At 36.2% G+C, this 14,848-nt stretch overlaps 4 protein-coding genes and 1 non-coding gene across 6 annotated transcripts; 3 read left to right on the top strand and 2 right to left on the bottom strand.

Moving 5' to 3' along the window:
• The first annotated feature begins 1,320 nt into the window (after positions 1-1,320).
• Positions 1,321-1,452, top strand: LOC112328086 (small nucleolar RNA snoR77). The gene has a single exon (XR_002982737.1). It is a non-coding gene; the product is annotated as a small nucleolar RNA snoR77 (small nucleolar RNA).
• Positions 1,453-3,198: 1,746 nt separating this feature from the next.
• LOC18100788 (putative RNA methyltransferase At5g10620) lies at positions 3,199-5,701 on the top strand. The gene is made up of 7 exons (XM_024604384.2): positions 3,199-3,340; positions 3,432-3,472; positions 3,571-3,713; positions 3,828-3,894; positions 4,055-4,132; positions 4,267-4,412; positions 5,152-5,701. Exons 1-7 carry the CDS (start codon positions 3,286-3,288, stop codon positions 5,189-5,191), a joined length of 570 nt encoding a protein of 189 aa, XP_024460152.1. The 5' UTR covers positions 3,199-3,285; the 3' UTR covers positions 5,192-5,701.
• Positions 5,702-6,011: 310 nt separating this feature from the next.
• On the bottom strand, positions 6,012-7,245 carry LOC112328031 (glycosyltransferase family protein 64 C3). Its single transcript, XM_024604383.2, has one exon. The coding sequence runs from the start codon at positions 7,124-7,126 to the stop codon at positions 6,122-6,124; it is 1,005 nt and encodes a 334-aa protein (XP_024460151.1). The 5' UTR covers positions 7,127-7,245; the 3' UTR covers positions 6,012-6,121.
• A 696-nt stretch (positions 7,246-7,941) lies between these two features.
• On the top strand, positions 7,942-8,817 carry LOC18100787 (uncharacterized). Of its 2 annotated transcripts, none has more exons than XM_024604385.2 (3): positions 7,942-8,167; positions 8,248-8,390; positions 8,497-8,817. In XM_024604385.2, exons 1-3 carry the CDS (start codon positions 7,957-7,959, stop codon positions 8,581-8,583), a joined length of 441 nt encoding a protein of 146 aa, XP_024460153.1. In that variant the 5' UTR covers positions 7,942-7,956; the 3' UTR covers positions 8,584-8,817. The 2 variants fall into 2 exon arrangements, with proteins under 2 accessions (XP_024460153.1, XP_024460154.1); XM_024604386.2 differs by having other exon boundaries at positions 7,962-8,167; positions 8,259-8,390.
• Positions 8,818-11,774: 2,957 nt separating this feature from the next.
• LOC18100786 (auxin-responsive protein SAUR71) lies at positions 11,775-12,900 on the bottom strand. Its single transcript, XM_006382136.3, has one exon. It carries the CDS (start codon positions 12,440-12,442, stop codon positions 11,933-11,935), a length of 510 nt encoding a protein of 169 aa, XP_006382198.2. The 5' UTR covers positions 12,443-12,900; the 3' UTR covers positions 11,775-11,932.
• Between the last annotated feature and the right edge of the window lie 1,948 nt (positions 12,901-14,848).

Below are 14,848 nucleotides of genomic sequence, written 5' to 3'. Positions count from 1 at the left end.
ATGGAGTTTTGATTAAATTTGCTCCTGTTTTAAATCATATCCTGGAACCTAGCTTAAGCTTTTGGGTTGAGATAGTTCTTTGATATGGTATCAGAGTCTTGATGACCAAGTGGTCTCAAGTTCGAATCTCACTATCCTTATTTATTTGATAAAAAAATTAAACACAAGGTAATGTGGGCCTGTGCAAGTTTCAAGTCCAAAGGACTTTCACTTGAGGGAGTGTATTAGAGAATAATATAAATCATATCCTGGAACCTCACATAAAAATTTAAGCTTTTGGGTTGAGATGATTTTTTGATATCATGCTGAAATAAATTTGGAGTTGATTCAGTTGAATGTAAGTTAGTTAATTTATGATTTGATCGATTTTTATGAGTTGGATTTTTATTTTATTTTTGTATTATCTGTGTCAAAATTACATCTCAGTTTTTTTTCAAAAGGAATCTTGTGACTGGGTTGATAATATTTGTCTCTGCCTCGTCGAGTGTTTGCAAGGAATCTTAATAAATACGCCCCTTCCTTTCTCTAACCAAACAATGAAAATCTGTTGAACTTTCTTTAATCCAAACTAGTGAAAGGTGCTGCCTTCCTCTTAAATTTGTGATTCTTCACCCCCTCCCCCTCCCCCTCCTCAGTCTTCATCCTGATTCCCCTAGCATACAGTAAATTGCTTGCCCTAATCTCCCTGGAAATTGTCATTTTACCATCCAAATAAATAAATGGTGGTATGGGTCATAGTGGGCTTTACCAAAAACCAGGCTCTGTGATTTGTCACCCATCATTGAGCCCCACCCTACTTCAGAAAATAAATTAAAGGAAAACAAAGGCTTAAATTGGAAATAAAGAAAAATAAAGAGGAGAAATTCGTGATTTTGAATAATATTCAAAAGGGTTTTCATAAATTGACCTATATATACAAGTATAACCCTCACAGTCAGCAAGCATCATGGCAAAGGTAGGGTTTTTGCCAAGCCGCACAAGGCTCCTTCCTTAGTTTCAAGTTCTCAACTCTCTTCTGATCCGGGTTTGTTTGCCATCTTATTTCGATCAACCCATCAAAATAATTGATGGGTATTTGATGGGTTTTCCTAATTCTTGTTGTTTTTTTATACAATCCGATTATCAAAGGAATTGATGGGGCTGAAGTTTGGCTCTTTGGCTGATAAAAAGTGCCATAGGGATGAATGCAGCTACCTATATCAAACAGCCCTTTCTCACCCTTTTTCGCCTTCTTCCTTTTCTGGCGGATTTCTGTAGAAAGGCTGATACATCCTTGATTCTTTTTTTTTTTTTTTTTGGTTCTGTATCGAGTAGTAATTCAGGCAGCCTCTTTGCTGAAAAGAAGATAGCAAAGAAGGTGTTAAACTGCTCGTACATTAATTGTCTTATGCTCTTCAGACTTGCTGAGACTTCTCTTGTCTTTGAAGCTGGTCTAGTAAGCCTAAGCACATCATCTCTTCTTTTTATCCTCAATTTTTTCGAAAACTAATCCTTCATTTTATTTTTTGAAGGAGAAATATAATCTCCAGTGATAATTTGTTCTATATTTATTTATAAGAATAGAATAATTTTCCTTTTGAATTATCAAATACTAAAAGATTATGATTAGAATTTATCGGAGTTACTCGTGATAAAATTTGTACCAACTATTGGAAAGAAGTTAAGGGCATTCGTTTGAGTGGATGGGGAGGAATGGAAGTTGCTGTACCTTATAATGATCGATTCATGGGATTGAAATGGATCTTATGGTGTACAAAGGATTACTTGCTATGACCGTATACTTTGAGAGAGGATCAGCTAGTAGTAGTACTTTCAGTTTTGAGTTGTGGACAATGATTGTGGACACGGTCACTCATACGCAGAAACCTCTTTGAATCTATGGCTATGTACCCTTTTGGGAATTTGGAATGATAAAGAAATTATAATGCTCAACAGAAACCATTCCCACAAGATTTTACCTTGACTCCAATTGTATGATCCCTTTACACAGGAAGTATGGTTTTGATAAACACTATGATGAAGCTCACGTATTGGGAGCCTGGTTTCGGTCTATGGTCTGTACAGAAACCATAAACAACTTTGTTTTTCATTTTTGAGGAGCAGAGTCTTGGATGACTAGTAAGCAGGCGGGGGTGTTGCGAAGAACACTCGTGCAGATTGTTAGACAGGAGTCCTGCCACCCATACTATCATATTGTACAGTGATGAAGATTTCTTGAATTGGACAGTTAGATGCTTAGCTTGGATGATAAATTGTTTTGGTTTGCTTCCCTTATTATCATCCAAGATTCCAATTTTAGAGAGCCGGAATGTACGAGCGGAGATGTAAATGGTTTTGTAGGTTCCGACCAAACGGAACAGTTAATTTCAATGTCTATGAATTTCGTGGCAAAAAAAGAAGATGATCTTCTGCAGGACCCTTTGTAAAGTAGAATTATTAGCTTGAAGCTTGTAGTTACGCGGTGCACTGCAATAAAAAAAATCATTTTTAGTGTTTTTTTAGCGTGTAGTTCACCGTTTCCAAATGGGCACTGTAGTAGTAATTGAATATCATGGAGGAAATTTGATTTATTGAGTCAATCCCTTAACCGAGTCCAATTGTAACAAGAATCAATAAATAGCAAGAAACAAAGTTACAATATGAATTAATTGCACTTAAAGGATTCAAATTTAGTAAAAAAGGGAAATAATTTGTTACTAGTAAACATGTATTCGAGGATCAAATATCCTTGCAGTGACCCAAACTAAAGAAACAAAAGTAGAAAGAAGCTCAACCAGTTGGTTTCTGAGCTCTCATTGCCCGTAATTGAGCAACCATAGCTTTGTGTTCCATTCCCAATTGTTATCATTATTACCAAGTGCATCTACTCGGAAATGCAACGATTCAAACTGAATCTCAAGCCGATCGCAGTTTAGACAAACATAGCTTAAGCAAAGCCATTGTCTAAATCACACCACCACCACCGCTGCTGCTGCTAGAAGTAGTTGTAGTCTTACATTCTTCAATTACCTCTGCAACTCCTATTGTGTCTTCTTGTTACATGCATATATGGGACTCACACAGCATCCTTTTAAACCCACCAAGAAATTAACAATGCTAGTAGAGATGGAGGGATTCAGGAATGAAGAGTAAGAGATTGAGGGCTACATTAAGCATGCAAAACATCAAAATGTGATAATGGGCTTAGCTCAACAATAATGGCCCATCTTGTTAACACCTTCAAAACATATCCATCTATCTTGTCCTTCATCTTCTCCTCTATCTGCTTGTTTGCTAGAAAATCAGATGGCTATAATCTCAGCTTGTGCTTCAACCAGTTGCTACACTCCTCCTCCCTCAGGTTGGTTGGTTTGCCAAATTTAGGAAAGATTACTTTTTGTTAATTACTTAGCATCAATCATTGATCTTTCTCTTAATTTCTGTATTCGCAGGAGGAGAAGGTAGACTGTGCAAGTACACCGGTCAGTCAGTGGTAAACTATTCCATTCCATCTCCCTCCTCATCTGGGTTTCTTTCTCTGGTTGTTTGTATTGACTCACTGAGTTCAAATTCTCTGTTTTTTGGTTGCAGAGAGCGTTACCTATAAGAATTATAACAGTGGGCAAAAAGAGATCAGCTGGGGTACAATTATTAGTGGAAGAATACACTAACAAGCTCAAAAACTATTGCTCTCTTCATGATCTTCCTATTCGGTCCAACCCCAGAAATGCTCGGTCAGTGTTTGCTCTCTACTCACTTCAATTTGCTTTCTTTTTATATAATTTCACTTCAGTTGGTTATGCTTTGCATTTTTCAATTTTTTTCTACATGTTGTTGTTGTGTTTTAGTGATGAGAAGGCTCAGGTTGATGATGAAGACAAGGCAGTCATGAACCTTATCAGGTCTGATGATTGGGTATACTCTTTCTGTCTGTCTGTCTCAAACAACATTATTAGTACAGGAAACCTTAATTTCCATTTCTTGTTTAGGTTTTGAAGTTAGTTTGCGTTTTGATTATTTCCAAACTAAATGTGCTTAAAACAATTGATTGTAGGAGACATTGATTCACTTGTAGGTTGTCCTGTTGGATGAGCGTGGACGGGACATTGGGTCCGAGCAGATGGCTGAATTGATCGGGGATGCAGGGAACACGGTGTGAACTGCTTTCCATCTACTACTGTTTAGGGTTCATCTTAATTTCTTTTTATATTAGTTCGTACAATTTGAAACAGAATCTGGACGACTTTTACTCATTGATCAACGTTTTCTTATTGTTTCTAATAATAGGGAGCTTCTAGGTTATCATTCTGCATTGGTGGACCGTATGGTCATGGGCAACAAATACGAAAGCGTGCTAACATATCGATTAGATTGTCCTCCATGGTTTTGAATCATCAGATTGCATTGCTTGTGCTTGTTGAACAACTGTATAGGTAAGCACTTGTTAATATTGGATTCACATTGCATTCCATACATAGTAATATAGTTGCTGGCTCCAAGTTACCCAAGTAATGTGCAAGTTCATTAATCATGTTATATTGAGCACTTTGTGAGCATACTGAATATCAATGGTGTGTACGGACATGTTAATAAGATCATTAGATGCCAATAGGTAAAAATTTTCTTCTTTCAATATTTTCTTGGAATATTGTTTGTTGCAGGTTGTATGCCTTCTCCTCAAGGAATACTAGACCTAAATCATTGTCACCTCTACTTCTGGAACCTAGTTTGGATATTAGCGAGCAGAAAACAAAAGATAATTAACATGTTTGATGGCTTTCATATTTTAGCATCTCAGAGGATACCTTGATATGACATACTATAACACAAAGCTGAAACTGCAAACGTGCCCTTCTTAGCAATTTCAGTTGATCATATGATCATTATGGCTTGGGAAAGATCCAAAGAGGATATCTTTTTGTTTTTAGCCTTCTGCACTGCAGATTGCTGTATGAATAAACAATTTAAGATATTGTCTTCATAATAGTCACACCAAACTTGGTTGATTTGAAACATGGTTTATTATAGGTGGATCATGCCACTCTTTAAGACATTTTAAATCGGTAGTCTGTCATAAGTTCTCATCACTAATTTATATGCTTAGCCATTTTGAATTTTAATTACATTCTTCATTCAAGAGCACTACCAGGAACTTATTTATTTTATTTGCAGGTCATGGACGATTCTGAAGGGGCAAAATTACCATCATTAACCCTTATGGTTGTGATCTTGAATCGAGCCGTAGTACTGATACAGGTATTAGACTAATCATGCCCTGCAGATTCCGCTGTCAGCAGCAACTTGTTGGCTGAGTTGATGAATGTTGATAGCTTCATTTTCTCTGGTAATAGAAATCATTATAGAAAGGTTGTGCTTAAAATCCAGGACTGAAACTAGATTGAGCTTAATCCCGATGGATCTTCGAAGCCACCTTAAAAATTCATGATGGTTCAACTCTCAATCCCAACTGCTGATTAATTTCTACTTTTTTCTATAAGCATTAACTGGTGATGTCATGGTGTTAGATGAGCACGGCCTTGGAGTTCATGTAATTTGACAAGGGCATTTTATCATGTTATTCTTCTTGCTGGACCATATGCTCAGGGCACAAATGTGTGAACATTCTAATAGATGAATCAAGCTATAACTTGCTTGCTTGCTTGTGATCTTGCAGCAATTGGAAAGCATGTGCCAATATGAGCGATGAGTTTTAATTAGTTAACCCCAAGCTCTATTGTAGCAGCTCCCCCCTGAATTGTAAATCCAGTTCAATAAGCCACTCTCTACTTCTGGTTGCCAGGGCTTCAAGCTCCGAAAAGGGCTTCTTAATGCGCAAGAAGGCAAGCTTTTGGTTTTATTTAGATAGGCATTGCCGTATGAATCATTTTGATTGCCAAAACTCAAGCTTTATAGCTCAACAAGTTTAGAGAGTTAAACCAGACGAGGCACTGGTGCAGTCTAGGGTTGATGAAGGGCTCATGAGAGTAGGGATTTGCTTGCACTTCTAGTAGGCAGGGTTCCTGGCTTAAAAATTAAAAATAAAAATAAAAATAGCACTCTACTAATCAATTATTTTTAATGACATTGCCGAAACGTTTCACGAAAACTCAAGACTAATTTTAATGACACTGCCGGGAGAGGGCTATCGTCGGTATTGGTCACAAAATACCAACTTGCCTCCTTTCAGACACCGCCCTTGCTCCCCAACTGAATTAACTACTTTCCCATAACTATACCTTAGAGGCATCCTACCCAAAACCTTGTGAAACTCCCTTAGACAATCCCCTCTCCTCTTCCTATGCTCCCTTCTCCTGCTACTCAGCCCCACCTCCCTTACCCTGCGCCCCTCCCCATCTTTCAATCCCCTTCCTCCATCACCATCATTCCTTGCATCTCCCCAATCCCTCACCCTCTCTGCCCCCACCAGAATGGGCCCTGCTTTTACCTCATCAGCCACCACAAAATTCATCAAGATATCCTCGCAATTCTTCATCCTATCAACGGTCCTCCTCACTTCACTCATCTGGGCCCCACCTCCACAGCTATATCTCCACAGATACTCACTCTTCAACATCATAAACTTTGTGAGCACTATAGAGTACTTTTCGCCATGGACAGTATAAATCCACTGCTTTGCCCCCAGGTCCATATCATGCGACCTCGCGAACAACCCAATCAAGCGGTCGGGATTCAGCCTCCAAACCTTGAAAGCAAACTCAAAAGACCTAGCATCAACCTCCACGTCATCATCACAGATCAAAACTGCGTGGGTCCCTATCGAAAACCTGGGGAGAAAACGGTCATTTAAACTGTTAGATCGCTGGCGAACGAGGGAGATAGGAGCTGGACCAAAGGAGGAGAGGGAGAGGTTGTGGGCCAAGCGGGCCAGTGTTTGAGCTGACGTTGAAGGGTTTCCCCAGAGAACCAGCACAGAAGATACCAGAGGGGAAGAGGTGTAGGTGGAGGCAAGTGACCGGAGGAGAGGGATTCGGGACTCAGAGTAGCCGTTCATCAGAACGGTGATTTGATCAGAACGGAGAGCTCGTGGGTCCCTCTGGTTTGTGGGGTCACATGGGTTTGAAGAAGAGAGAGAGATCAAGGCCAGAGGCCATAGAATCAGTAAGGCAAGATAGGGATTCTTCTGCATGTTGTGAGAGCGAGCGAGCGAGGTGGTTTCTGGCTAGGCTTGGGCAAATTATTTACAGGGAAGGTGGCGGTTTTTGTAATTAGAGGAATTATTTTAATTAAAATTGTAAATATGTAGTTATTTATCGGGAAGTCTGGTTCAGTCCTTTTTCTTTTCTTTTCTTTTTAGGACAAACTATATCTTAGCTCCTTTAAAAATTGAAACGTTCCATTTCGGCTCCCTTATTTAAACAAATGTTTCAATATCATCCTTGCATCTCTTAAACCTGTCATGCTTAACATCATTGGACTATGGTGATGTCGTCGGAGCCATTTTTTTGAAAGGGTCTCGAGCACTAGAAGAGAAGGAATGACAAGCAGTACTGCTTCCTCGTGGATTCGTGTGGATTAAGCATATATATCACTCATGAATAATAAGCATCATTGTTCATGTGATTAACATATATCACTCATGAATTTGTAATTAAATTTTGATTTAAATGATAAAGTTTGTATTTTACATATATAAATATGATTAATATGTATATACTCCCACGATTTCCATTATGATAGTTGTATCTGTTTTAAATGCTTCTTATGTTTCTCATTATCAACATGTATTTATTTCACTAAATAGCTAGTAAAATTTAATAGAAATTCTGTTTTTTTTTTTATTTATGAATTTTTGTATTGGAATATTTACGGGATATGTTTTTAAATCCTATAAGAAGTGACATTGGCTGGCTAATTATAGGGTTGGCATAAGCATTCAAAAGAAAAAGGATTGAAGTGAAAGATTATTCGAATAATAAGGGCTAAGATTAAACTCACCCTTTTGTTTATCTCTGTCCGATGATAACGAGAAGTGCGTGTGGAGATAGAGAATTCTTGGGAAAAAAGAAAAAGAAAATAGGAAATGTTAACTGTAACTGTAGCTCCTGCGAAAATCAGTTACTTGAGGTCGTTGCCATCTTGGCCGGCGAATACGACGACACCTCGTTTCTTGAAGCCTGTAAACTGCAGCCCTCCTCTCCAGCAGCAAGTCCAAGAAGAACAGCAGCAGGTTTTTGGTCTTTATTGATGTTTTGTTAATAAATATCTTCTAAATTTACTTAGTTTTGTTATAATCTTACGTTGGTGCAGTTGTAATGAAGGTTGCTTCAGGAATAATGTGTGAACCTTGTAATGGAAAAGGATGGCTTCTTTGTGACTTCTGTAAAGGGCTAAAAACCAATGTTAAAGCTGATAACAAGAGACTTTACCGTCGTTGCCCTTCTTGCAGAGCAGTAAGTAACCCTTTCTTGCCCTTTTCTTGAATTTTAATTTGGATTGTGAGGGTTAAGTGTTTGATTTTTTTTTATTATAAGAATTAATGGTGGGTGGGTACTGCAGATTGGATATGTGCTGTGTTCAAAGTGCAAAGTTTTCAAGTGTGTAACTTTCCCAAATTATAATGATGGTGAAGACCCTTCGCTTTGAGCTTAGCTAGCATGATGGCATAACCAAGGAAGAAATATTCATGACTCAACTAGTTATTCTCACTTTAAACACCTTGATTGTTGTGAGGAGCTTATGATCTCCAGGTTACTGTCTTCTCCTTCAGTATGATTTTTTTTCCCTTCGCGAAAGATTTTCGTCAAGGGGGTACTTTGTAATGTTCATATCAAGAGTAATGCAATTGGTTGATTGAATGGCTCTTTGTTGAGCAAGTAATGGATAGCGTTTCCTCCTTTCATGAAACTGGGCTGTTAATTGCTGGGATGGCCAAGCTTGTTCATTGTTTCTTTTTATGAGGTTTGTGAATGCAGATAGATATCTGGGCCATTGCCGGGATAGAGGATTAATTTTGGATAATGGATGCATAATCTTCCATGATAAAAACTTGTTGCTAAATTTAGTTTATGAATCGAAGTTGGTCTTGCATTTGAAATTGACATCTCAAGTTTCCTCTCGGAGATAATACGCCAGCCCGCCTACCAATCAAAGAGGCTGAGTGTAAGTGTAAGCTCACCTGTTAGCTCTTCGAGCTTTCTCCGCCAGACACACTAGAGAAGGGGAGAAGTATGCCGGAAAATGCTGATTTCTGCTTATCATAATTAAGGCTTTTCATTATTCAATTGAACAACTGGATCGATGTGAAGATTGTTTGCTGTCTTCTTACGTTATTGAATCAAATTTATAATGATCCAAGGACAAGCAAAAAGAAAAGAGGTAGAGTGCAAAAGGTTATGCTTTGATTCATCTCTAAGCTCAAGAGAACCTAAAATGCGTGGGTCGGCTAGGAGGGATTAGTTCATTTTCATCATGTAGTCCTGGGTCTACTGACTTGGTTAACTTCATATTCCTTGCCAAACCTTAAAAGAGAACAAGCTCTGCAACTCCGATGTTATGTTGGCTAATCCTGTGTAAGCACTCGAATCTGATGGATCTCTGTTACACAATGGATCATCGTTTCTTTTGATTCTGTTTCTATTTACATCACATGTTAAAATTGTTGTTGATGCATGAGTCTATCATGCCAGGACCATGATTCTCTGTCACTACATCAAGTGTCGTGCTAAGCCATATCAATCAACTCGTTAATTCTTCTGTATACTTCAGCTAATATACTGATTTAAATAAATGTTAGATTGAATAAATTTCAAACTCATATAGCTTTCAACGTAAGTGAAGGGATGAAATATTAAAAAATAATATAAATTATATCTTCAGAAAAGTTTCTTTGACAATTTCAATTCTTGTTTTCATGTTAAGATTAAAAGAAGTGTTAGATGTGTGTTTACTGCGATGAATTAGGCTAATTAAAGACTTTTAAACATGACCTTCAGTGAGTGTCATGTGGGACTCCTCTTTTATTGGATCTTAGAATGGCCGTCTTGTTCTTGGACTCTTGTGTGCACATTGAGATTTAAAAAAGGATTTGATGCATCACTATGATCATGTGCTTGTACTAGAAGCATGAAATGAATGGGTGCATGTGGATTCAGTGAAAAGGGGCTGGGATTACTGTATTATATTTTTCAGTTTAGCTTGACTTGGTGCAAATTGCTCTGGTTTACTGCTATAATCTTTTATGACAGATATCTATATTTCTGCAGTCAAACGCTTAGGATACTGCACTTGCTTTGACAGACTACCATGCAAATCCATTTAAATTATTGATATCGGGGACTTCCATGCTCTGAAAATCCCAGAGTTACTTACTTGCCGTACTCGTATCGAATCCTACTCGTGTCCTTACCTGTAGATTTCTCGGATCTTATGCACAAATATCGCGATATATGATTAAACACTTGGCTACTTTCTTCGCATTGATACCTTCATATACTAATGATCTTTTTTAAGTTTCGAGTCTTCGGTTGTGCCATGGATTCTAGTTGGTACTAGCCACCGTCACCGTATTTTTGCGGTCGGGTTATTATTAAAAAAATAAAAATCAAAAATAAATTTAAAAATTATAAAAATTTTAACAAAAAAAAGCTAAGAAAAACAATAAAAAATTAAAAGGAAAGAGACCAAATTAAAATCACTATTATCATTGAAAAAATAAAATTTATAAACATTATTTGAAGGATCAATTGCAAGCTATAAAAACTTTAATAGAGGAGTAAAGAAAAAAAATTATATAAAAATTAAAAACTAGTGTTTAAATTGAAACAAATAAAAGGAAAAATAACTAAAACACAACAATCAAAATTCAAAAGTCTAGATTTAGAAATAACAAAAAAAATAAGGACTGTAGTGTACTCATGAGGTAGGAGAGAGAAATAAAGGAAGGAAAAAAAAAGATTGTCGATGATACACTAGCCAGATTTAAAGCACACATACCATTTATAATGGAAGAGAACACGACGAGGAATAATCTGAGATAATAGGATAGTGTTTTGACAACCAGAAACCGCTATACACGCCGCCTAAAATGTGCTACGGTTCCAACACGATGACTGCACGTGCTAATAACTTTTTAAATAAAAAATTATTATTTTAATAGTAAATTATATAACTATTTTTGACCAAACTTACAATTAAAAAAAAATCGAGCTTAAAATAACAAAACCCTATTGACAACAATGAATTAAATGTTTTGCATTAAGGATATATGTGTAATTCTAGCATGTATATAAAAAAATCTAAATACTCATGCCGACACCATTTAATTTTTTTGCTCATGAGGTTTTCTGGTTATTTTAATGTTTATGAAAACATTTACGAATAAAAATACCTCTAATAAAACTAATAAAGAATTAAGAATCATGTGAAAATACTAAAATACCCCTAATCCAAAGGTATCCATTTTGTTGATAGGAAGGGCAAAACAGTCGTCGGTGCAGCGATGAATAAGAAAATACAGCTACAATGAATCTCTCATTACTTTTATTATATTTGTTATATGGTCAATTACAGATGCTGGTGATTTAAACTTCGAAACTCTTTTGGAGTCGTCAAAGGTACTGACAGAGGTCTGGTGGGGTGTCGCCATCTGGAATTAGCTGCTTAGGGCATTTGGATCTATTCCTCGATCGTCACCTGCTGGTTTTGGTTATGAGCCTGCTGGATTCAATCCTCATACGCTTTAATGTCGCCACCACCACCACCACCACCACCAACAACGTACAGGCACAAACACAAAAGTAGAAGATCATGCACAAATGCATTTAAGTTCAATAACATGAATTCAAAGTTCTTTATGTTCTTTCATTGATTCTCAAAATGTTCTCTTACAATTTAAAACAACTTATTAAACTCACTAGATCTCTCTTACATGGCCTCATCCAACTATAAGAAAAACGTGAAATGAGGTTAAGAAGGATGATAGCAACAAAAAAAACTATCTGCACATTGGACTTTGAGGATGGTGAGATGGAGTTTGCTGGCTTTTCGATGAGCAATACACCGCGATATTATCAACGTCAAGCCTGCATTCTTGCATGAAGAACAGGTCTTTCTTTTCCTCCACCAGTTTCAGGATACTCTCAAAGACGGCGACTTCACAAGGAATCCTTAAGACACCTGCCTGTTGAAACCCAAATTCCTCTTCTGCTTCTCTCAATAAGATGAGGAATGCAGGGTGGCTCAAATACTCTGTTGGAATTATGAATCTCTTTTGCTCTTCTCCAACGCCGACGGCCAGGTAGCCCTTTGGGACGGCATTGCTGGAGGTTTCCTTGGCAGAGTTCTCTGATATAGAGAGTGTTCTCTTGAGAAACTTCATGCTCTTACTGCTGGTGGTGGTAGAAGCTGCAGTGGTTCTTGATGAACTTGCAAGCTTCCTCCACTTCTTCAGGATCTGTTGAAGCCTAACAATGTCTCTAATCTTGTTAGACTTCTTGGAATCCATGGCTTCTTCCTGGAGAAGTAGGTTTTGTTAGCTAGCTTTTTTCAGGACAGCTTGCTATTGTCAACTCATGGTGGGACTTTCAACTTATAGGAGTTGAAGCCCTCGGGCCTCCCTCCTCGGGAATTCTGAACTTTATTTTATTCGATTTTTTATTTTCAAACAACCAGAAGAGAACCCATTAAAGAAATAAAAAGATTGGTTGTGGAAGGTAAGGGTCCTAGCTAGTACTGGTACTTCTGAGGTAGCTAGGGTTTGTTTTTTTCTCTCTTGATTTCATGCCACCCGCCATGGGGGATTTATGTATTTAAAAGAGCAAGCACCTAGACTGAGATGATGCTCACGGGAATTAATAAAAAAAAAAGAAGAAGGTTTAATCTGAGGAGTTCTTCTGTGGTCAAAACCAGTGACTCCTCAAGTTTCCAACGCAAACTAAAGGCACCTCGTACAACTCAACTGTACTGATCAATTTACTTAAATAATTAACTGTCTTGATGGCCCTGTGAGCAAGGTGTTTAGAACTCCAAGAGAACCCCATGTGAAGGTGGTGGTGGTGGTCTTCATAGCCACTTGGCAGGAAGGAGGCTTTGACATTGAGGCCGATGTTACCTCTCTATTATTGCATTGCATTCTTTTGCAGTTTTAAATCACAGACTTAAGAAAAGCTATATTTTATATATATAAAGCAATTAATTAATTTTTTTTAATGGACCTGTGTAAAATTAGCTAGGGAATATATATATTTATTATCAAATATTTTCAAGAATATAATCGGAATAAAATACAATTTTAACCATACAACACCATACTCTTGCACTAACCCTTGAATATGTATCAAATCCATGTCATGCTAATGATTTTATTAATCTTGAGATTGTATAATATTTTTTTTGTTTTTTTTGTTTTAGTTTAATGTGGGTGTCCGGGCCAGTTTGCGCGCACCTCGACTAATCTCACAGGCCCTGAAGTTAACAACCATATAAGCCTCCAGTGGTCATCATATGAATAACCACAGAGCTCGATATATTGCTCCAAGTTAATATGGTTAATACTGTGTTTGTATTTTTTAAAATTAGATAAAGAAAATATTTAATTTTGATTAATGTGTAAATTAAATTAGAAATATAGTTAGTTATCTAGTTGTAAGATTGGACTCACAAGTTAACTTTATGATTTGTCAATTTAATTTAATGAAAAAAAATCAGTTTTTTATTTAAGAAAAAAACTTAAAATGATTTGGATGAACTCACTTAACCTATCTTAACCTATATCTTGAACCTTAAGCTAAATCCATCCCATAGTTAAATTTTATAACCATGGTTAATTATGAAATATAATATCCACACAAAAGATCATGCGTTGATCCAAATTTGATTTATGAGAAACAAGATTTTCATATTCTTTTAATTACAAGTGTTGAAGATTGATGAAATAAGTTTGTTTTGATAATTATAAAACGGAAATGAAAAAAATAGTAATAAATTAATCTATTTTATTTTTAATCATTTCTTAAGCTCCTTTCTCCTTCTTAATCATTGGATTAATACTTAAATGGAAGCGTAACGTGACCCGCACTTCATTTCCATTGATTAGTACAGAAAACTAACTTTTGAACATGGATTAGAATGAAAAATAAATAAATAAATAAATAGCATCGATGCATGTGTCATCGATCATCATCTGACCTTTGAATTTTAAAAGACGTGCTTTTTTTTTTAATCATTGCTAAAAACAATTCTATTAAGATATTATTTTAATATATTTTTAATTAAAAAATCTTAAAAATATTATTAACTACGTCAATAAACACACACGATCTAAAGATACTAAGATTATCCTCTGCAAATGAAGATGTTACTCCATCGTTTTTCTTTTTATACGAACATATTTAAGCTCAAATTAATTGGAAAGTCAGATTTTTTCATAAATCTCACAAATTAACTTATAAGAAAATGATTTCTTTTTAATTAGATTGAAGAAGTAATTTTAATTTAATCGTGTAAAGATCCAAAAATAAACAATAATTAATATTGGCCATGAAACAAAATTAAACTCTTATTGATCAAAATCTCTCAACAAATAAAGCAAGGAGCGCATCAAGCAACTGGAATCTGTCATCCAGCTCAAAATCCGATCGGATTATTATCTCAGGTTGGCATGAAGTACATACAATTCATGGCAAGAACAAATGACAAGAAAAACAAAATATGGCAAGAATCAAATCCTACTAGCATGGTGATATATCAAAGCAAAATTCTTATCCATACCACACAAAAATTAATTAAAAAATAAACAACCCTCCTTTAATCATATAAAGTTATTAAACTCGGTCGAGTCAATTTATAAATTGTTCAAGATTAATTTGGTAAATTTATGAATTGATTCTTAAATTAGACTGGGTTTAATAAC

This window comes from Populus trichocarpa, chromosome 6, assembly GCF_000002775.5.
Source record: "Populus trichocarpa isolate Nisqually-1 chromosome 6, P.trichocarpa_v4.1, whole genome shotgun sequence".
Lineage (NCBI taxonomy): Eukaryota > Viridiplantae > Streptophyta > Magnoliopsida > Malpighiales > Salicaceae > Populus > Populus trichocarpa.
This window is presented reverse-complemented; position numbering and strand designations above follow the sequence as displayed.